Source organism: Lepisma saccharinum, chromosome 8 (assembly GCF_977018435.1).
Source record: "Lepisma saccharinum chromosome 8, izLepSacc3.1, whole genome shotgun sequence".
Taxonomy (NCBI): Eukaryota; Metazoa; Arthropoda; class Insecta; order Zygentoma; family Lepismatidae; genus Lepisma; species Lepisma saccharinum.
The window spans coordinates 93,637,550-93,661,734 of NC_139236.1; the positions used below are offsets into that span (position 1 = coordinate 93,637,550).

Below are 24,185 nucleotides of genomic sequence, written 5' to 3' on the forward strand. Positions count from 1 at the left end.
CTATTGTGGCGTGGTTGCATAACATCAGGATAAGTTGCGTGTTTTGAGGGTCCCTAGTGTTGAAACTTAGGAAGCAAAGTTGATTACCTTAATTATCCCTAAACGCTATGGAAGTTTGTGCACAGCATATGTTGAATGTTATATATATATTATCGATTCTCGACACAAGACTAACATTTACGCTTGGAGGCCGAGACGATAACGAGACTACAAATCGAGACGACGCCAAGAGAGTGATATTTTCGTAAATTTGACTCTGACAGTTTTTGCTTCCCAGTTTTACGATTTAGCTCCTTTTTAATATTTTAAGGTGGCAACCATGCAGACAATCTTTTCAAATCCTTTTATTTTCGTTCGTTTTGCGTCTTTCAACCCTCCTTACGAAGCGGGGAACGTCTTTCGTTACAGTCTCTAATTTCAGTTCTTCTCTGTAACTGGATGGGCTGCCTCTTCCAGAGCCCTCCTTCCCCTCCCCAGCAACGCGTCTGACAGCCCCTTGTTTGCTTTCCTTTAATGTCATTTCCCTTCCATTCGCTTCCTCCCAGCATCTTCCGATCCAATTATCGATTTGTCACTCCGCTCATCACAAAAAGTTTGGATGTTTGTTTTCATCTGCCTGCTTCCATTTTTATAACTGCTGACAAACGTTGGAAGATTATTTAAAACTTACTGGCCGCCTTTTTAACTGACGGCTGGAAGGTAACTAATCGGCGACCTGTTCAAATGTTTTCGGCTGACATCGTTTACGTTCGTGTTCCAAGGTGCCGAACGCTGCTCGCGAGACGAAACTGGTGGTCCTTGCACCAAATTATCAACCTCACTTCCACGTAGCGCACCTTGGACTGCATTTTGCAGACTAACGAGGCTCTGGCGTCTAGACCTACGCCAGTATAATCCTCTGTAGGACGCTGTGTGTGCTGTCCTGTGTTTTGTCCTTAAGGTGGCCCTTTACAGCCTCAGCTTTTAACTCAAGTACGAATATTTTAGGCCTCAGACATTACAGTTGACTTGTTAGTTATATTTTATTTATGGTAAGTGGTTGGACCCCTTAAATTCGACGGGTTCAAAATAGCCTAAGTGCTGACGCACCCAAAATGATAAATGCAGTCGGACCAAACGAACTCTAGTCTGGCATACCACATGTGCTAAATTTTCCTTAAGCTCATACATTATTCTCATCACAGGGGCCGGATTTTGATGACCTACAAATCTTTGAAAAATGACCTTTACAATGACAACAAAAATCCTGTAAAATGACCTAATATCTTTGAAAAATGACCCAAAAATTCGTACAAAACTCAATCTGCTTATTGAAAATAGTATATATATTCCAAGACAAACAATTTAACAATTGCTTCTTCACCTTGGTGTGTTGTACGGACTGTGAATAAGAAACTGGACAATGTTGCATTTCGCGATTTTCAGACAGGCTCTGTTGCGCTGGTAGTAAAACACAGAGTAAGTATCCCAAGATAACATTCAGCCAAAACAGAAATTGTTGAACTTCTTATGTTTCAGCATGCACAAAATTTTTAAAAAATGACCTAAAAATGACGCAAAATTTTTAAAAAAATGACCGAAAAATAAAAGAATGGTAAAAAATGACCAAAAATTGACCCAAAAAATTACATTTCTTCAACCTGAGGAGGGTGTTCAGGATTTCTGTACTAGTTAGCAATGTCTACGTCGCACCAGTTAAAATATGAAATGTCATCAAAATCCTGGTCCTCTAACATCACCATCTCAACCATATTACGACTACGATAATATTTTACGTAAATATATTATGGCATTTGTACTTTTGAATTTGATTTGATTTGAGTTTTTAATCCACTTCTATGCACAGATAGGCTAATCGGGACTGGGCCTACAGGTCAAAGTGAAATCCTAACTACAATGTGCCACCACCGAGTATTGAACCCGGAGCTCTTTGATTACAAGACGACGATGTTACTATGATAACGTTGCGCAGTGGAAACTCAATACCGTTTGGCTGTGTTGGAGCGTTTATTCCTAGTATATAGTGTAGCGTGACGTCGGGTAAGGTACGGGATCGAGTCACGCCGGGACGTAGCTCAGATAAATACAATAGGTCTTAAGTTTGACTTGGCTAACCACCTCTACCCTTAAGGAGGCTGATGAAGGATTGTTGGGAGCTTGTGTTGTTGAACGCTACTCACCCCTTGCTGTTGGTCTGGCCCTCCGCTTCTGGCGTCGGCGACGGTGACAGGTGTCCGCTGGAGAGATCGAAGGTGACGATAAGAGACGGCAGGCAATTCGGCGACTTGTTTTATTCTTGCAGATTCTTCGGTTGGCTTAATCCGGACTGCTTGTGGACTTCTCGCTTGTTGCCGCCTCGTAGTGTCGCGATCTCTCAGCAGGCCGTCGTCCTCTTCTCGTCGATCAGTTTGGTGGTGATATTGGAGCGAAGTGAGAGATCGATTTACTGTCTCCAGCAGTTTTATACATTGGATTTGAGTCATAGGTTGGTGGACTTTGCACCTCCACTGTGCACCTGGGGTATCCCTGGATGCAGATGGAAATTTACAGTGGAGGTGCACTCACCGCTGGCGAGGGCCGTTGCCTTGCTGACTGTGCAGAGCCGAGTGGAAAATTCTTGTTGCTCAGCTCTGCATCCGGTGGAATGTGGGGTGAATGAGCGTTCAACTTACGAGCTTCAGAGCGATTTTTGAGGCAAATTAATGTTGCGACTTTTATGCTCCCAATTCCTTCATCAATAGATATACCGTGCGTCCATTTCGATCTGCAGCCGAGAGATCGGGAGAAGCGTGGCGGGCGGCACTGACGGAGATGCCGACATTTGCGGCCTGAAATGCCCGCTCATTTTTATGGACATATGCAGACATTTATATAAATATTGCAAAACGAGCACTAACCTGTGTTATAAGAGTATGGTTTTAATTTTAGTAGCTTAGTGACTGTATGTGCCGATGATTTTGACACGCCCACCTCTTGTGAAACACGGCGTAGAGGTTTGTTTGGAGAACGTTCTAACGCTGCACCAATATCATCGAGTTTTGCTTCGGTTAGAATCCGTCGTTTTTGCTTAGGTGTTTTAAAATTTAACGATACAGTTTCTCGTAATTTAAGGACAAGATGTCTAACCGTATCTCTGTGTGGAGTTGAAACGCATGGGAATTTCTGTACAAATTACCTACACACGTCTCGACACGAGTTTGTTTTCACGTAGGTACGTGTCATTCATAAAAAAATCTTTGTTCTAACGTGAATCTTGCGGCTGGCATTCCAATCGTCTCACTGACACGTCACACATACACACTACAATAACACAAACAAGTAACTGCAAGTAACAAAGAATAACACTCTTGCGCACAGTACGAAATTAACACGCTCTTGGTTTACATTGCTCGCCACTATATTTACAACTCTGTCTTCATCTAGTCGCGAAGGAACAAAAAACTCGAGCTCGGAGATTTCGGATTGCAAGGAAGCTCACGAACACTATTGACTTTTAACGGTTTCTTCTACAGCGTAATCTTGATACAGTGTTGCACATTCAAAACCTCCAAACGATCCCCATCGGCACAAAACTCTTTCAAGGATATAAACTTAAGCAGGACGTTACTGGTCAAAACTATGATTAAAATGTTTTATTATCTGTGGCTCTTAACATCGTTTCTAAAGCGTATTTATTTGTGTATATAAGAGCAGAACTTGGATGAATTACAGAAGAACTTTTGCGTGTTATAACACAGGTTAGTGATCGTTTTGCAATATTTATATAAATGTCTGCATATGTCTATAAAAATAAGCAGGCATTACAGGCCGCAAATGTCGGCATCTCCGTCAGCGCCGCCCGCCACGCTTCTCCCGATCTCTCGGGTGCAGATCGAAATGAACGCACGGTATATAGTGATTCTTCAGACATCCAAAATGCCTCCACGATTACTTCAATTTTTTCTTTCAGGGTATGGTATAAGTTGAAGCTGCATGTAACATGGTACTATAGTTCTGCTATACAGCCTAGCACTGTGAAACTCTTATTAATTAAGGTTATTAATGATATCTCTTTTGTGTGGCTTAACTTGTGAAACTTTTCTATATTCAGGGTTTGCCGGCCAGCACTGCGAGTACGAATACAACGAATGCGAGTCTTCCCCATGCATAAACGGAGGGACGTGCATGGATCACATAGACGGCTACACGTGCATATGTGGACGGGGATACACCGGGAAACGGTGCCACATGAAGGTGGGAACTCACTACATACTGTGATGCTTAAAGTAGTAATAACGCTGAATTTATTTGAACTTTCTATTGTACACACTACATGAACGTGCCATGACTTTCCATGTGTCCCACCTTATTACTCATGACACTGAATTGAATATGTTATGTATAGGGAGCGGATATTAGGTAAAAATATATTTTTTGGTACTTCGGAAGTCCACCATACGCACTTATTTCTAATTGATTGATTGAGTTGGTGTTTTAAGTCACTTTATGTACAGTAAGGTTAATCGGGACTGGACCTACAGTTTAAAGTGGGATCCGGACCACTATGTGCCTCCAGCACTTATTTCTAAAGAAAAGCTATAAAGTGTACATATTTTAGACATTTCAGACAAAATAAAGTTTTAGAATTCTTTGTGTAAATACATATTTTAGAGTTAATGCATAAAATAGACAAAATACACGATAAAGTAGTAAATTACTACCCTATCCGGGGATCCACAACACACCGGTCACTGCTGATACAGCACCTGCTGACCTAAAGTTTAAAGTGAGATCCGATCCACTGTGTCTCCACCGGGTATCCAACCCTTGATTACAAAACCCCGAACATGCAGGTGACATTGATGGCATACGTGTGCATGACATCCCGCACTTCATGAGAGTACATGTGATGTGTAATGGTCGTTTTCACAGTGCAAGTCATTAAGAGATAATGGGTGTGCACTTTCAATGGACAATTTTGATATGATCTTTCTTGTCCATAGTAATCAACGAATGCAACAAGCCACTAACATCCTGCTCTCACTGATGAGTATCTATTTTGCTAGAATTTTGAATGAAAATATGTTTTATTTTTAGCCACATATTTCTGCTGTTTACAACAAAAACAAATATTTTTCAGTTCCTTAGTACCTAAACATCCGCTCTCTAGTTAGGTATTATCTATTATGTAGTTATATAGTGTAATTTAGTCCGCGATAACTTGAAAAATTCTGCAAGTGTGTTCCCTAATTTAGTCCTAAACTTTACATGAATTTTCTTCACAATTTCCCAAAATGTGTGTAAATTTTTTGAGGCACCCTGTATATTCCAAATACAATCTTATTTGGAATTAGCTACTACGGAACAAATTATAAGAGTTTGCTTTAGATTTTAGCCTCTTACACTATAAAGCAAAGATATAGAAACGTCTCTAAATCCACATCATTTCCAGCAGACCTGATACAGGATAGAGATCCTTGAGGCTAATTCAGACGATAAGAACATATCGTTGTTAATCACACGATTTGGTACCACCTACAAAGCGAAACTGTAAGTACTTTGGGTTGCGTGCAAGCAAAAGTTCCATCTCAATTTTCTGGAATTAGCAAAAGCCGTTAACTTATGACGCTGACCTCTGATTCCGGTACTACAAGGTAATCTTACTGCGCTAGGAATAAATTCAGCTTATCTTATGAAACGAGATATTCGCTTTAATGGCAAAAATGTAACGGTTCAATAAAAAAAAGCACAATTTGGACTCGTCTGGGAGAAAGCAGTTCGTTCGTGTGTGTGCATGAGTTTTCTCTTCTCCCCGTGGGATGCGAGCTGGGAGTTATCCCCCGGGCCCTCTTCATCATGCGCCGGAGATGCACTTATGGATGCTGGGTACAAATATATGCATTTTGAGGTTGTGTAATAAAGTAAACGTGTTTTTCCAGAGCGGGGAGATAGAGAGAAGGGAAGGGGGATTGAAATTGAGATAAACAGGGAGAGAAAGAGGAGAAGAGAAAGAGAAAAGGAAAGGTAGAGGGAGGGAGAGGAGGAAGATGTATGGAAAGAAAAGAAGGGGAGAGAAATAGAAAACGGGGAGAGTGAAATTAAGAGAGAGAGAAAACAGGAAATGTAGAGGGGAGAAGGGGAAGATAGAGGGAGATAAAAACAGGGACAGGAGGATAGAGAGATGGATAGAAAAGGGGAGAGAAATAGAAAATGAGGGAAGAGGAAAATTGAGAGAAAGAAAGAGTAACAGAGGGGAGAGAGAAAGTGACAAGTAGAGGGGAGAAGGGAGAGAAAAGAGGGAGAGAGAGAAACATCAGCAAAAATTAAAGAGTAGGAGGATGTGGAAAAGGAGAGAAGAAGAAGAAACAATAACGGCGGAAGATGGAACATGGAAATAAAAAGTACGTGCTCACGCGCGCGCGCGGAGAGAGACAGAGAGAAAAGAAAACACACACTAATCTGTTGTTCTTTGTCAATCTGATCCGTTATCGAAAAAAACTTTGCTTTAAAAAATCGCAAACGTAAAACAACAAAAGGCGAATTTACAAATGTGTAGGCTGGGAGAGATTCCAATACTTCAGTATTTTCAAAGAATTACTAAATAAATTTGCATACATCCCCTATCACATTAGAGAAAGAGAGATAGAAAGAGAGAGTGTAGTTTTACAGGGAGGGAGAGAATAGGGGAAAATAGAGAATGCAAGTAAGTCTGTCTCCCCATCTCTATTTCTCTCCCCTGTATCATACTCTTCTTCTCTTCCCTTCTTCCTCTTTCTCCATCTCTTTTTCGTTCTCACTCTCTCTGGTTTGCTCTCCTCTCTCTCTCTCTCTCTCTCTCTCTCTCTCTCTGCTCTCTTTTCACTCCGCTTGTATCTATCTCCCATTTTCTCTGTTTCTCTCCATTTTATATCAGTCCCTCCTCTTTATTTCCTTCTCTATCTCTCCCTCTGTCCCATTTACTCAACTTTTATCTTTCTCTTTTCTGTTCTCTCGTTTATTGTTCTTATCCTTTCCTTCCTCCTTTCCTCGTCATTTTCTCTATATTCTTCATTTACTCTCTCTGTTTCCATTTGCCTTTTGATCTCTTGGGAAGTCTTCATCTTTCTCTCTCTCTTGTGCTCCCCCTCTCTCATTCACTGCTACCTTTTCTCTCCGCTTCTATATATTCCCCTATATCTCTGTTTCTCTCATTTTGTATCCCTTCCTCCTTTTTCTCTCAGTCTCCAATTTCTCTCCTTTTATCTATCCCTTTCCTGCTCCTCTTCGTTTTGCTGTTTCTTTCTTCCCCTCTTTTTATTCTTTTATTTTCTCTCTTCCCAACCCCCTCAGCTTTCATTTGTCTTCCTTTTAGGATGTTTTCATATCTCTGTCCCATATGTTATATTACACAGGTGATGAATATGATTATTTGTTTGTGTGTGACTATTAAGATAATGTTCCGTATGCACCAAACCTCCAGTTCCTTGATTTCCAATCTCTTCTCCATCGTTGCAGGTCGACCTATGCGACCCGAACCCTTGCCCCGATCACCGCTACTGCGTCGACCGAGGCAACAACTACTCCTGCGAGTGTCCCAAGGGGTTCACGGGCCCCGACTGCCTCATCCCCTCCAGAGAGGTAAGGCTGCAACCGTATCTAATTGGTTTCCTTTCGTTAAAAAATCCGGGAATTCCCAGGGGCATCTGCTCCCAGATATTCTGGGTGAACTCGATCAGCTTGGAAGGTCGGCTGTAACATATTACGTAAAGGGACTTGATTCGATATCAAGGGCGTGTCTGGTTTGGGGTTGATTGATGCTAAACATGGGAAATTAGCATTCTTTGTTTCTTGATTGATTGTATTGATTGATTTAGTTTATTTTACTTCGCGTTTTGTGCCTCAGGGCTAATTTGCGAAGATGGGGATGAGTGATGAAATGATGAAATTGATGAATGGACATTCACAAACAACCAAGCCCGACCAGGATTCGAACTCGGGACCCTTGGCGTCGCAGCGCGATGTGCTAACCACTCGGCCACAGGGTCGGGCGATTCTTTGTTTCCTTTGTATACAGTATGTGTTTGGTTTGTGTGTGTGATACAGGTTGTCCAACATTTTAAACATATATAGTGGAAATGATAATTTGTATACCATCATTACTATACATAAAATAATGATAAGGTAACTCGCAACGTTTTCAGTGTAACTCACAAAACTAACAAAATTCAGTTCAGTGCACTTGCAGTTATAGCAGAAAATTTAAATGATTACATGATGTGTAGAATGAGCACGCTCGTTTGAAATCGCAATTTAGAAACAATTTATTGGTTTACCGCCACTGTGGTTCTAGCGCGATCTACAACATTGCCACGTAAAGTTTTTGAATTTCTGATTCTGCTCCTATTGGAGTCTCAACAGTACGACCGTGTGACATACGTATATGATCTTCCACTTAGATAAATGTTTAGCGCTTTCGCCTTTGGTGTGATTCCCAGTGGAAGAGCCAAATTTTAGTGTTGTCTAATCTCTTGAGGACAATTGATATTAAATTTTCTTCATGTACGGAATAGTTCTAGGTCTGTCTTTTATAATTTTGGAAGAGGGTAACGATGCATTATGAGTATAACAGTTTACGGAAGAATCAATACATGTGTAGCGTACAGCGGGGCTATTCCGCCCCAAAATGAGAAATGTGGCCACAGCTCCATACCTTGGCACTGTGGAGAACTTTTGTTTTGTTCAGTGTGAAGCGTGGTCTCCTTACTGCCGCTCGTGTCCATTTTCCCAGTACTTTGTGTTATATCTTCGATGGGACAGAAGTAGGAATCTCATGAGACAAGTTAACTGCGATGAAATAGTGACGTTGCTAAAGAAAAGAGCCTACGAACGTAAAGTGTGGTGGCATGCACAAACACTCGAAATTTTAACTCATTTCTCTAAAGCTATTAGAACACAGGTTATGCATTGTATGTGTCCATAAATGTAGTTCGCTTTCTTCCTTTTCGCTCTGGTTGGTACGTTTTTCACAATTACTACAGGCTATTTTGCTCTGTAAATACTGGGCTATTCCAGAAAATTATTTACGTAAGTGGTGTTGTAATGTGAAATTGTCCACAGCAAGTATTAAGTTCTCATTTCAGATGGATCGTACATAGGACAGAAACAAGCCCCGCCCTAAATGATCCGAAGAGACGATGAATGAAGCAGCATTTACTAATGCAACAATAAAAAAAATATTCGACATCCTTGATGCATAGGAAGCATGACTGCAGGTAAAGACTGGTTTTCGGGTTCTTGAAAGGAAACGGTGATATCTCTCAGAAAACCGGAAGGATTATCAAAATCGAGAGCTTGAGAATGAATAAGCAGGCTGTCACTAAATTCTTTGAGTTGTATGGGAATCTATGTGAGGAGATTTGTGATCAACCTCACCTGATCTTTAATGTTGATGAAACTGGTTTGTTCCTTAACAACAATCCTTCTAAAATAGTGGCAGCTGGGCGGAATAGCACCTTTACTGAGCACAATAGCCCTGCTGTTTTTGTGAATTCTGATTTCTGCACTCCTCAAATATATCTTTAATAAGAGTGTGTATTACTTTTCTCACGTATTATGTATAGTAATCTGTTCCTAATTGGGTGGCCGCGGTGGCTCAGTCGGTAACGCGTCTGACTACCATGCTAAAGGTCCCGGGTTCGATCCCCGGCCGGTTCAAATCCGGGAACTTTTCTAACGGTGGAAGCGGCCCCGGCGCCTACCCAGCGTCGAATAACATGGGTACCTGGGGGAAACCCTGGGGGGTAAAGGCGGTCAGGGGCGTGATGCTGATCACATCACCCCCACTCACGACCGGATCAAGAAAGTGTGGGGCGTTACCCCCACACCCCCTATACACCTTCATGGCGTTGTGCTATGCACAGGGGAACACTTTACCTTTTTTTAATCTGTTCCTAATTAAACTATCATTACTGTATTACAACTATCGATTTCTTTACAAATGTTTCAATTCATCTCTTATAGTTTTAAAGTTGAAATGGGCGGAATAGCCCCGCTGTACCCTATGTAGAATTGAATTGATGTATCAGTTTATATGTTGTGAATTGGTTAGAAAACACGATATTAACCATTTAGTGTAAGATTCAATGACTGCATTTAATTTCTGGCATCAAGTTGCGCCGATTTACGGCCTGTGATGAGATGTCTGTGCCTGAAGTGAATGAATTGGCGCAGGTCCTTTTGTCGCAACCTGCTCCATGCGAGACCAAATTCAACGGTCCTTCGTTGTTTTGTTGCAAACGGTCGCAACGTGACTCAAGTCAATGTCTCGTCCGGTGTGCGGTCCCCATAAGAGACCATGGTAAAACTTTCCCTGAAGAATGACTTGTAGTTTCGTGTCGGATCCGGTGTGCGACTGGTCTTAAGCGACGCAGAATCACAGTTTTACAAAATCAAATCAAAAGAATTTGACCTGACGTTTCCTCGTCTTAGCTAATCGAGAGTGAATCCACTGAATCGAATCATAACCAGGAAGCTGCTGGTTACAAAGGCAACGCGTTAACCAGAGACGATGCTCTCCTCTTGAGAAGATGCAATTGTGTGGTCCTCGGTGTACTTGGGTGCAACTTCCTCTGGAAGAGCGCATCCTGTTCTTTAATGGCATGACGGCGGCCAGAATCGACTTAGGCTAACTCCGGAATCCATTTAGCCAACCAGAGGCCGTTAATGGCAGCTAAGAGGAGGATGGAGATTGGACGCTCTCAGCGCTAACAACCGCAAGACCTTTCGCATCGGTAAATGCCACTTTAGGTTCGTAGACATCGCACATGTCTAGGAAATCTAGTTTGCATGTCTCATTGTGCATATCTCCTTACAGTACCCTGAACGCATTGCAATATCTTTCCTGAATAACACTGATGCGACCTTTTCCGACAGCTATATACGAGGTTTAGGGCATAAGTCATGGCAACTATTGTTTTTCTTGCTAGAATGCGGAACCGGCACGAACAATGCAGATCATGTGTACCAGGTGTACGATAGAGAAGCGAGCAAATATCCTTAAAAATAGCATCGTGCCACGTGTATTTACAAGTCAGAAAGCAAACAAGCTTTACAGGAACAAAAGAAGCGCACATAGAGTAGGACACTATTTCCCAGTTTCCACCAGCACCCTGTGGCATTCTCTGGCATTCCATCCCCGAATAACTGCTATTTTGATACACGAACGCTGTTCATTGATAGCCACGGTGGTGAACACTGCATGATAACCGTTCATTACACTACCATCTAGTGACGTGTTCACATACTAAGGGTGCCACTTTCTTCGAGACATACGATCATATTGTGGTACTACCCTTTAACTTTGAGAAAAAAATATAGTTGCCATGACTTATGCCCCAGGCCTCGTATAATTAAGGCTATTCGCAATCTTTGTAAATATGTAATTGATTATTTTTTTCTTGTAATATTTTAGCCTACGTTATGACGTCAGAGACTGTTGATCTTAAATATGTACATCTTGTTATCCTCTTTTATGTTCCATTAGGTAGGATGTCGACACCCAGCATCAAATAAATGGGTCCTATGGGCTGCCCTGAGGGGTAAAGGCGGCCGGAGCGTGGTATTGATCACATCACCTGCACAAATGGTCGAGATTGTGGATGTGCAAGACCCTAGCCTCCATATTCCAAGCTGGGCTTTCAGGGAATGTTGCTATGTGCATTGTGTGGTACCTTAACCTTGCCAATATTATGATAGATATTCCTATGTGGATAACCTTTTCAGATATCCAGTTTTCTCAAATATACTGAAGACATGTGCTCAGTACACATTTTAAACACCCCCACAAGTTATGTACGTTCCTCTACGATATCACATTTGAGATAATCACATGATTCGTTTTGGTTATGTTTGCGAGATATCCAGAGATGTAACGTTTCTTCTGTTTGTATATCCTGTGCATATCATCTGAATATGCATGCTTCCTTTTGGAGACTTGAGCGTTGCCCTTTTGGGTCTTTTGTTGTTGAGTTAATAAGATCCTTCTCTTTCAGGCCTGCAGCCCAAACCCCTGCCACAACGGCGGGACATGTTGGAGCAGCGTTGACTCTTTCTACTGTGCATGCGTTGCAGGGTTCACAGGAAAAACGTGCGAAGGTACAGTTTAGTTTCATATCTTGAATTCTGTGACATTTTATCACTTATATCTATCCTACCATATGAAAATTTTCATATTTAATAAATTACAATTTTCCTGGGAAATAATGTCTGCGAGACGATGGACAAAAATTATTAACTAACTAACTCACTCACTTTCTAGTCATCTTAAACCCGAACGTTTATGGCTGCAGTAACACAAGCCTTCCATCTGTCCCTATCCTGGGCAAGATCAATCCAATCTTTTTCATCCTTACCGATTTCCTTTAGGTCCATCTCAACGTTATCCCTCCATCTTCGTTTTGACCTTCCTACAGGTCTCTTACCATCAGGTTTCCCAACAAGGATCCTGTAAACTCTTCTTTCCTCTCCCATTCGTGCCAAATGGCCTGTCCACGTAAGTCTTCTTGATTTAATTATTCTCATAATATCTGGACATGAATACAAATTATGTACTTCTAAATTATGTAACCTTCTCCACTCACCTGTCTCCTCATCTCTTTTAGGTCCAAATATTTTCCAAAGGATAATATTTTCAAATACTCTTAATTTTTTCTCCCACTTTTAATGTAAGTGATCAAGTTTTACATCCATATAATACTACAAACAAAATTACTGATTTGTATATTTTAACTTTTAGTTTCTTAGATATTATAAATTTTTAGTACTAATAACTCTACCAGCACTAATAATAATAATAATAATAATAGCAAATGAAGTTTTGTAATCGATATATAAATTTTCCTAAGATGAAGAGAAAATTTGATTAGAAAGGGGAATTTTGAACCTTTGAATGGGAAATGGTGATTTCACGTTTTGGTAACACTGCTTCGATCCCTTTAATTTGAACAATGGTTTGCTGATGTTTGGGAAATATGAAATAAAAATGTAGTCACTCGAATTTGGATTAAAATGGAATAAAATTGAAGAAAATAACAACGGCAAATACGTTGATGTTTGTAAGTTAAGAATAATTGTATGAAGTACCGATGTATCCCTTTTTCAATGATTGCTTTTCCGTTCCTGTGACGTTGTGTCCGAAAATGTTACAATCATTACAGTTACGGAGTCCTTTTTCTGAGAAGCACTTATTCTCCTGGAAGCCATCAAAACTAGGCAAGCCCAGGCACCTGGCACATCCGTTGAGTGAAAGTGAGTTAATTTAATCCCTTCTTGCTTCTCTCAAAACATAAGCGTAGTTTATCCGAGGGGAGGGGGAGAACTGCAGGGCCACAACCTCCTTTTTTAGATTTTTCAACTGTGAACAGCCGGCCCCCATGGCGGAGTGGTTAGCACATCGCGCTACGACGCCAGGGGTCCCGGGTTCGAATCCTGGCTTGGGCATGGATGGTTGCGAGTGTCCGTTATCAATTTCATCATATCATAACTCATCTTCATCTTCGTAAGTTAGCCAAAAGTGGTACAAAAAGCGAAGTAAAATAAAAGCAAATCAATCAATAAACAGTGACCATTTCTATAATACAGTAAAACCTCGTTAATGCGGACTCCGGTAAGCCGGGCTTGGCTTAATCCGCACAGGCAAAAGGCAAAAAAAAAAAAAAAAAGCAGAATGCAAGGTTTTAAATGTGGCTAGAAGTCAACAAGAGAACTTCCCAAGGAAAAGGCAGTCAACCACTGATGAAATTCTGTTTCCCGCAGACGTAGTTATTGTATAGTGTATTTAGGCCTATGCCCTTTAAATATACCATACTAAACGCATTTTGTTGCTATAAAAGGAGTTTTAATGCACTTTCCACTGTTCTTTTAGGTTATTTCAGTTAATCCGGACTTTTGTTAAACCGGTCAACTTATCCTTCCCATTAGTCCGGATTAACGAGGTTTTACTGTAGAATGAAATTTTGAAAAGAAATTTTGGAAAACAAATTCAGATTAGATACCATAACATAATTTCAAAATCGGATCTCCTATGGTAGCGAATGTTGGACTCTTTGTCAAGGTGACAAAATTGTTCACAAATCAGATTTTCGCGATTTTTAAGTGGAGTCACCTTACGAGACAGAATTAGAAGTGGAGACATTCGAAATTAACGGAAGGTCGAAGCAATTAAAAAATATCAGTTTGGAATCAACATGTTCTGAGGATGGCAGATAGACGTTTGCCACGAAAATTTTTAAATTAGAGGCCAAAACGAAAAAAAATTAATTCCTACAGTTCATTTGGGTGTCTATCTTTCAGTTTATTCCCTATTACAGACAAATTCGTGATGGATGCGATAGCCACGCCATCTACCAGTCGGGAGAGCCTCGACCTTCAGATGCCAATATCCATTCACCTTGATCATCTTCACAACGTTTACATCGCCGCCGGGACTCTGGCCTGCGCTCTCATCATCGTCATTGTCACGGTGAGTATAGACATCTATTAATATTATCCTCGAGTCGCTTAGCGGGCCTTCACTGGGTGCAAGGTAAGCAGTGGTGCTTTATGGGAGGGACATAGGCGTCCGGAAGGGGGGGAAATGGGGGCCGTGCCCCCCCGGAAAACGAAAGTCAACCAAAAATTACATATTTCACACATATAATTTAATTTTAGCCACAATAATGTGTGTTATTTATTGCACGAACATGATAAATTCAAATTTAAGCAATGTTTTTTGATGAATGAACACTATTAGTTGGGAAAATATGCCATGTTGCCCCCCCTGGAAAAAATACCTTCCTTGCCCCTCCCTGGAAAAACATCTGCGGACGTCCATGGGGAGGGACGTTCACTTCAACGTCCAGTGGCGTTCGCACCCTTTGTGTTCATTTCAGCACCCTCAATTTTGTCTCAATAGTAATAACAGAAATGATTCCGAGACATTTGTGCAATAACGTGAAATTTTCTTAGAACTGTACACCGTGTATAAATTCATTGGAAAAGTGTTGCAACCTTAGTTTTTTCTTCCTACATTTGGAGATATACGTAGCCTGTGCATCACCGTACTGTTCTTTTATAAACATTCCATTCCGAAAATTTGTCGCTGCAGGTATGTACAGTCCCCGGCAATAAAAATGGGATCCTAGATCATGGAATATTTGCTTCCCTGCAAGGCGTTGTGTGTGTTGTCTAAAGCTAGGCGATGCCACAACTTTCTATTAAAAATTGCTATTGAAGTCATCGTCGTAGAACTGGACAACACACACACAATGTATTGCAGGGAAGCCAGTATTTCAGGATCTAGTTGTTCCATTTTTATTGCCGGGGACCGTACCTAGAATGTAACGAGGTAGAAGCGTTCGTCGAGTGGAATTTGTTCTTATGGGCAAGTCGTCGATTGGATATTCCAAAATTCCCATACATCCTAGGATCCCATCTTACCTTAGGGAGATAAATGCACCCACCTATTTCTCCATCTCGATACGAGCGCAGCATCCCGAAGGAGCCGAGGTCGCAATTCCGACTCTCCCTGCAGCCGCACTAAATTCCTCGCGAAGGGCTCTCGGGCGGGCACTTGAAGCAGCCTCGTAGCTTCGGTTTTACGAGAGGTGCTTCACCTAAACACATGTATCACGTTCGCTCCATCCGCGTGAAGGCATCGAGAGAACACCCCTTACCTTCAGCTCCACCTGCTGTGGCGATTTTCTTTAATAAAATCAATGAGGATTCTGCGTTTTGAATTTGCACGTTAGCTTTCGGTTTATCCTTGTGCCAGTCAGAATTTCGAGTTTCATGTTTCTTGCCTTTGTGTCTCGTTTCCTATTGCCTATCATTGCCTCATTTTCGTTTCTTGTTCCATTATTTCTCTGTTTCCTGGCTTATTCCTTCTTGCCTCTATTTATTGTTGACTCGTTGCCCCTGGTTTTTCACTGCTTCACACTTCCTCTTCTTCTCGTCTCGGGGTGTATGGGGTGACCCTTTGCGAAGACACCCAAATGTCAACTTTAGTTCCCTATAGTACACCCTGAACTGCATTTTGCAGACTAACGAGGCTCTGGCGTCTGAACGTACGGCCAGTATAATCTTCTTAGGACTGTGTTGTCGTGTGTTTTATCCTTGTTTGTCATGAGTGCCCCTTCACAACCTCAGCTTTTAACTGAAGTCAGAATATTTAAGTTTCCAACATTACAGTTGTGTTAGTTATTTTAGATAAGGTAAGGAGCTGGACTCCGTATGATGTAACGGGTGCTAAATAGCCTAATTGCTGGTGGAGCCACATAGTGGTTCGGATTCCACTTTAAACTGTAGGTCCAGTACCAAAGCCTATCTGTCTATGAAGTGAACTTCAAAGAAAACTTTGCCAAAATTTGTCTTTGAAACTCGTTTCTTATTGTTCTTGTTGCCTCTTGTTTCTTATTGTTCTTGTTGCCTCTTGTTTCTTATTGTTCTTGTTGCCTCTTGTTCCTTATTGTTCTTGTTGCTTCTTGTTTCTTATTGTTCTTGTTGCTTCTTGTTTCTTATTGTTCTTGTTGCCTCTTGTTTCTTATTGTTCTTGTTGCCTCTTGTTTCTTATTGTTCTTGTTGCCTCTTGTTTCTTATTGTTCTTGTTGCCTCTTGTTTCTTATTGTTCTTGTTGCCTCTTGTTTCTTATTGTTCTTGTTGCCTCTTGTTTCTTATTGTTCTTGTTGGCTCTTGTTTCTTATTGTTCTTGTTGCCTCTTGTTTCTTATTGTTCTTGTTGCCTCTTGTTTCTTGTTGCGTCTCCTCCTTATTGTGTCTCTTCCGTGTTGATTTTCATTTCTCTTTTGATCTTGTCTTGTGTTGCTTCTTGTTTCATGACTTGTTTCATTGTCCCTTTCTCTTGTTAGCTTTTTTCCCTTGTTTCTCATTACCTCACTCCCGTTTCTTATCTTTCGTTTCCTCTTGGTTTGTTGTCTCTCGTTTCTTCTTGGTTCTCATTCCGTACTGTCTTCGTTTCCCCACAAAACCTTCCAAGAAATATTTCATAACCCCACCGGGCTCTCATTTGTACTGCTTTTGGTTGGGAACAAGAGTTTAGTTACGAAGACGTACCACAATGCACAGGACATACAACACATGGCCTACAGATGTCTTCCTAGTTGAACATGGACGTGTAAATGCATGCCCATTGTACTACAGGATGTCCAAAACTCTCCTTACATAGGGAAATACGAAATTGGTGTTTCTTTTGTTGCGTCTCCATTGAGACGTGGAAACCGTTTCGAGATAATCCTTCTGGCTGGATCAGGTAGCAGCAGGCATGTGGAAGAGGAGTTTAACAGGAGACATGCCCCTGAGAAGAGAATAACTCACGATACTGAGAAAATCAGGATATGCTTCATCTGAAAGCTCGCATCATCGACGACTGCAATCATGTGACGCCACACATCTTGTTACATGTTCGGTGAAACTGGCTCGAACGCGTTGATCTGTGTCTGAGACTTGATGGCCAACACATTGAGAACATTCTGTAACAGAACTGAGCAAAGTCGTTTTTCCCTATGTATGGAGACTTTTGAGACACCCTATATATTACAATAATAGTAAAGCAAGATCACTTCTTGACCACCTTGTACACTAAAATATGAGTAATAATGTAATGTGTATCCCTGTGACAATAGTAGGGATTCTCCCAAGGCCCTAAGAGAAGTTGTAAACAAATCTAATTTTTCATAAATCAGAATATAACACGAGTATTACTCAAAGCTGCAACACTCGGAATCCTTTTGCTCAGGATAGGGATAAGTAATAGTAAAGACAGAAAGGGTTGAGTTTTAGGTCCACTTTATGTACAGTAAGGCTAATCGAGGGTTGAAAATGGGATCCAACCCGCTACGTGCCTCCATCGGTTATCGAATCAGGGACCCCTTGATTACACAGGGTATCTACCAGTCAAGAATGTCATTATAGTCTAGAAATCAACAGACAGGTCAAGAAAAAGTCAAGAAATTATGCTTGTGGTCAATAATTTTTGCTATTTTTTACACTAGTGAATTTACATTTTTATATACCTATACTGGCATTTGATAAAATTGAATATTTGGAAACCTGAAATTTTATTGAGTTGTGGTTAAGACTTTTCACTTTGATTCTTAAGAAATACATTCTTATATGCGTGAAGTTTTGTAAAAATATAAGTAATGTGGCCATTCCCTATCCATGGTGAAGTCTGAAGCATTATATTTACGTGCATTAATAAGAGCAAGTCTAAATCTCTTGTTAAAGTCCAGCTATGTTTTCATCGTAACCAGCAGCCTTGTGGTAGGGGTTTTTCAGTGAATGAAAATATATATCTTCTAAATTTCTAACTATACCTAAGTAAGGAGCGATTAAATAAATGTTAAGAAAAAGGGGAGAAAGGTCAAGAAAGAGGAAAGAAAGGTCAAGAAAAAGTCAAGAGTTCTGTCTTCGTTATTTTGGCAGATATTCTTTACTATAAGGCAACAATGTATCCACTACGCATTGTGGAGACCCGGTAATGGTAGATTTTGTCTTATGTTGGTAAAGCAATATACTTCGGGTTCAGGAATGACAGAAATAATAAAGGGGGAAACCCCTAAAGAAGCCCGTCTCCACACGCATACATTCAGGGGGTATGCGCTTATGTCCTGGTGCCTTTAAACAATAAACCAGGACGTCATTTCCTCAGAATTTCGGTTCCTCAGTTTACTATGTACTAACTTATTTCATTTTTTGTTTTACAATTTAAATTTAAATAAAATATAAATAAATAAGTTTACACTGGTATTGAAGATTACACTAATTTTGATTTATAGCTATATGTATCTTGGTTGTTCTGGTTTTAAACACAATCAAGGTTTACATATTGTAATTTGTTAAGAGATAAATGCGTAAGTAATGTTAAAAGATTAGTATCCAGGTTTACATATGAGAAAGTTTGAGATGAAAGGTTCAGGAATGCCAGAGAGAGAGAGCAACGCTCAGGACATTCAGGATGAACTATACTTCTGCTAACTTCAGCCACCGCCAAACTTCAAGACAAAGCGATACGCACAGCTGCTCCTCTCCTCTCCTTATTGTTCCTCATCCGCAAACATCTCGATGTTAACTTGCGTCTTTTGTTGCCTTCTTTCCGTCTCCGCGTCTCTCATAAAGTTGGTCCAGAGCGAAGAACCGTATTTGGATGCTGCAGGCGTTTCCGTCGGTCTGCCCTCTTCTTGCAGATCTGGAGAAAGTTTGCTCCGTGGAGAGACTTCCAGTGGCCGTGAAAGGGTATGGAAAGGGGGGGGGGGGAGTTGTGGGAACAAGGCAGATGGCGGATGGAACTATCTCTTGCACACACGTCTGCAGATGTGCGGGTGTATATGAAAGTTGGTAACCAGTGGCGTGCCAAGGAATATCCTAAGTGGATATTCTTCTCCTAAGGGGTAACTCTCAATAGCGTATATATCTTAATTCTCAGGAATAAATACATGTGATATGGAGAGATTATTTCTCAATAAGGGAAATTCTGAATAATAGAGTCAGGCCCTGCTAAAAAGTAAAGTGCTCCCCTGTGCATAGCACAACGCCATGAAGGCGTATAGGGGGTGTGGAGGTAACGCCCGACACTTTCTTGATCCGGTCGTGAGTGGGGTGATGTGATCAGCATCACGCCCCTGACCGCCTTTGCCCCCCAGGGTTTCCCCCAGGTACCCATGTTATTCGACACTGGGTAGGCGCCGGGGCCGCTTCCATCCTTAGAAAAGTTCCCAGATTTGAACCGGCCGGGGATCGAACCCGGGACCTTTAGCGTGGTAGTCAGACGCGTTACCGACTGAGCCACCGCGGCCACACGGCAGGCCCTGCTATTGTTATTAATTTCTGCCACTTTTCGCTAGTCGCGAAGATGAGGAACAGCCGATGGAAAAGTAGAACAAGAAATAAATAACATAGTTCAAAAAACAAATAAAATATATTACCAAATAAGTAATACAATAGTAGTGAAAAAGGAGGTACAAGAAAATACCAAATTTAGGATTTATAAAACTATAATTGCATAAATGCTCTATGGCATAGAAAGCTTAACGCTCCAAAATAAGCATAAAAGTAGATGATTAACAGCAACAGAGATGAAATACCTCAGAAGAGTCGTACGAAAAACCCGATGAGATAGAATCAGGAACACTAAAATCGGGGAACAGCTACAAGTAGAATCAATTGAAGAGATAATAGAGAGAACAACACTGGGTTGGTGTGGTCATGTCATGAGAATGGGAGAAGAAAGAAAACCGAAACAAGTAATGAAAGCGAGACCAGAAGGAAGGAGAGGAAGAGGAAGACCTCGGATAGAATGGGAGCAATACCTGTCAGAGATGGTTGCTGAAAGAGGGAAGACATTAATGGAAATCAAGAGAGAAGATGGAAGAGTTTGAGCAGATGGCTGAAGGACCCAGACGCTTAACAGCACGAAGGGGAAGAATGAGAAGAATTGTTGTTGGACAAAAAACAGAGCAAAAGTAGAAAGAGTGAGTAGGAAGAAGCTATTACAAGGAGAGAAGTAGGAGTGGAAAAGCAGATCGTGTTGAAAACAAATACCTGCTCTGTTATCAAAATCAAGACACAAAAGACTTTTGGACCAAACTGTACACGTTGCATTTTCATAATTCCCCCTCCTTATAAGACACAAACTTTGAGCTCGCCCCGTTGTATATTCATAACACTGCTCATTTCGGAATTCATAGCACGGTTGGGACCGAAACTTCTGAATATTCTCTTAATATTTTTTATTCTCCGTTTCACCTTTCTGGCCTGTAAGTATTCTCATGCCTGGCTTCTGCATCGGGAGGCTTCTGAATGTAATTAAAAAGGCCCGACGTGGAATCAACCCCGATTTTAATTTTCAATGAGCGAAGAGGAATTCATTGGAGAATTCCTTAATGAGCTCTGTTGGGGGGAAAGAATCGGCAGAAAACATCATAAAAAGAACCTTAAAAGTTTCCTAGCAGGGTTTCTTTTTCTCAAGGAATCCATCGACACTACACAATCCCAGACACCTAGCGATCCTTCGAGTGATTCATTTGATTTATTTCTTGTTTTAAGTCCACTTTGTGAACAGAAAGGCTAATCGGGACTGGAAACTACAGTTTAAAGTAGAATCCGAACCACTATGTGCCTCCACCGGGTATCGAACCCGAGACCCTTTGATTACAAGGCCACGACGTTACCGCTACGCCACCCTGCGAGTGAGAATGAGGCAAGAGGGATTACTTTAGTATTTTACTGCTACCCATAAAAATAGGTAAAAGGGTGGCCAGATAGGTTAACAAACCAAAGAATTCTCTCAGCATAATGTAATTTCATTATTATTAAACATAGGTAATTACATTGACAAATGGTAATCTCAGGTGGTTGGGTAAAGAAAATGAGAGCTCGGGTTTCGGGTTCTATTAGTTGACACGTCCTTTCCCCCTGTACAAATATATGTTATTGTTAATTTCCTTTCTCGTTGTACAAATGTTTTTTGTTCTTCCCGGTTGCAAAAATGTTTATTGTTATTCTAAATCTCTGTAATTTAGTATGTGATTCTTGTGTTACTTAATATTTAGACCTATCACTGATGATGTCGCAGGATAGTTACTGACCTGTATGTATATACCGGGTGTTTCATAAATAATTGATGGGATACAAATATTTGTTGCAAGTAAACTATTGAACTTACGTTAATGAATCCAGTCCAGAACGAACGAGGAACTCAGTTTTTTTTGTACACCTCCAAGTGTAAAATGTGAGCACGAAGGGTGACACGGCACACATCCACACGATAGTCTAGTTCTTACCACACACTCATCAGCACGGGCCTGTCATAGTGTCTATCGCTGCGATGATACGCTTCCTAAGGCCTGCGATATCACGTGGCATCGGTGAGACGAATGCCCTGTGTTCGATGAAACCCCACAAAAAGAAGTCACACGGTGATCATTGCACAAGACACTGTGAGTGATGTGGGTGATTTGAGTGTCACCTAGCGGCAGGGATATGAACTCTCACGCACAAACAGTTTGCGTTCCTCGAACGTTCTGGACTGGTTTCTTTAACGTAAGTTCAATAGTTTACTTGCAATAATTTTTTGTAACTCCTGAATTATTTAGACCTCTTGCCATGACAATTATGTGCTGTGTTCTGTTTTTAGTTTTTGGCATTAATTTTTGTTGGTGTGGTAAAGAGTGGCTAAGCTGAATTGCAAGACGCTGTTATTTCTTTAACTCCAATGGAATTGCCCAAGTAAGTATTTATCTTACTTCCTTAAAATTTGACTTCGATTTTATTTAACCAGCGAACGAACAGAGATATTACCCATACCCTGAGAGGCATCTAATGTGCTGCGAGTCTCCATGTGAACATATTCTTGTGTTTGATTTAAATAATATTCTTTGGATAAAAGAACATGTCATACAGTATTACCTTGACTCAATCAAGCCCAGACCTAAAATGTTTCTTCCGCAGACACACCCATGGTTACAACTTACCAAATCGACTAAACAAGGATTTATATTACTCGGCAATATTTATTTTACATGCCATTTATTTGATTAATGTTACTTTATTTATTTTGTTATTGACAAGAGACTGTTGTTTCCTTTGTAGGTCGCCGCTTGCCATTGCAGAGTCCACGAAACCTACAAGAGGTGTTTTCTGAAGGCGACTCCTTTGCTCCCCTGCCGAGGCCACAGGCTGGACGAATCCAACAAAGGAAGGTGAGTTCCCTCTGATGCTAAGCCAAAGTCTTTCTCTGGGGATGCTATTGCAGTCGGTTGCTTTTGTTGAACCCCTCTAGTTCCAAAGTCCTATGCAACTAACTCAAGCTGCAGTTCTTGCAATGAATGGTAGTAATAGGGTGGGTCGAAAGTTACGAAGGAATTCACTTATCAAGATCTAATAGTTCTTCTTGTATGTACGTATGCATTGCTTGCATTGTAGAATTATTTCTCTTGTAGTCTGTGTTATTATAAGCATAAAAACACAGTTTTTCGTTGTGACGTTTCAGGAGAACACACACTCCCTTCATCAGACATTTATTTTTAGTTTGATTAAAGGTACATTTATAACAAAGGTTAAAAAGTTTTAACAAAAAAGAATCAGTTATACAATGGATGTTACATTGTTGTAATGTAGCAACTTATCTGTGAAATAAGCAGGCTGTTTTATTATTATTTCAAATAGAAAATTATGAATCCCAAATATCATGAGGCAATTCAAAATCATCTATGCTTTCACAGAGATTCTTAATGTTTTCCGTTACATTACATTTTAAAGATAGTGGCTTACTCCACTTGTGAAAAAGGAAACTCCATAGTGGGTTTATGTTACCATTTTCATTATTTAATTTATTCCAGTGTTCTTCTGCAATGAGCGAAACTTCTCAGATATTTAAATCTATATTTCCCTCTCTCTTTTTAAAACCCTTCTCTTTTTAATCAAATGCTTCTCCTCGATGATGTGAGCTGACAAACCTGTTCTTGAGTTCTTGTACTGAAGATATTATTCAATTATGACTTTTTTTCTACGTTACTATTTGCATAATGCAACTTTGCCATACTATTAGATCTTATTATTTCTCTTGTAGTCTACGGTTATTACCAGCATAAAAACACAGTTTTTCGTTGTGACGTTTCAGGAGAACACACACTCCCTTCATCATTAATGATAAATTTTGAAAAATTTCCCAAGAAAGTTAAACTTTTCAATTTCCTCCCTTGTATTAACTTTTCTATCGCAAATCGTTTCTAATGAGGGATTCAGGGCACAGTTTTGAGAAAAAGACACATTTAAATAACTTAGTACTATGTTTAGCTGTTGGAGCACAATCATAGTGGTGCCTCTATGAGCAAGAATTTCAAACTTGGGAGATACTTGTGACACTGACATTTTTTGATACTTCACAGCTCTAAGTTATCCTGCAACTCAATTTCCACGAAAAGTGGAGTTAAGTCACTTGTGCTCTGAACCCCTCAAATATTAATAAAAATGAACATGAAATAAGCAGAACTTAGTCTACTTTTGGTATCAAATTCTTAAATTTTGTCTTAAATGTGATAAAAAATAAATAAATGACAATATTTTGGGTACCAACTAACGTGCCGTGTAAAATGTTTTACAGACTGTTAATCTTGCATCAATGATGTTAATGTTTATGTAAACGAACAGTTGTGCAGTTCCTCTTCTGTTTCATTG

At 40.5% G+C, this 24,185-nt stretch overlaps 1 protein-coding gene across 3 annotated transcripts in view; it reads left to right on the top strand.

The window, feature by feature from the left end:
- wry (delta and Notch-like EGF repeat containing weary) overlaps window positions 1-24,185 on the top strand; it is a 325,629-nt gene that overhangs the window by 293,910 nt on the left and 7,534 nt on the right. For 2 of the 3 annotated variants that reach the window (XM_083127305.1, XM_083127304.1), the window contains exons 7-11: window positions 4,091-4,233; window positions 7,474-7,596; window positions 12,009-12,111; window positions 14,325-14,476; window positions 22,599-22,708. In XM_083127305.1, the coding sequence (XP_082983431.1) occupies window positions 4,091-4,233; window positions 7,474-7,596; window positions 12,009-12,111; window positions 14,325-14,476; window positions 22,599-22,708 (631 nt within the window). The remainder of the gene's footprint in view (window positions 1-4,090; window positions 4,234-7,473; window positions 7,597-12,008; window positions 12,112-14,324; window positions 14,477-22,598; window positions 22,709-24,185) is intronic. The other variant, XM_083127306.1, reaches the window with a different exon arrangement.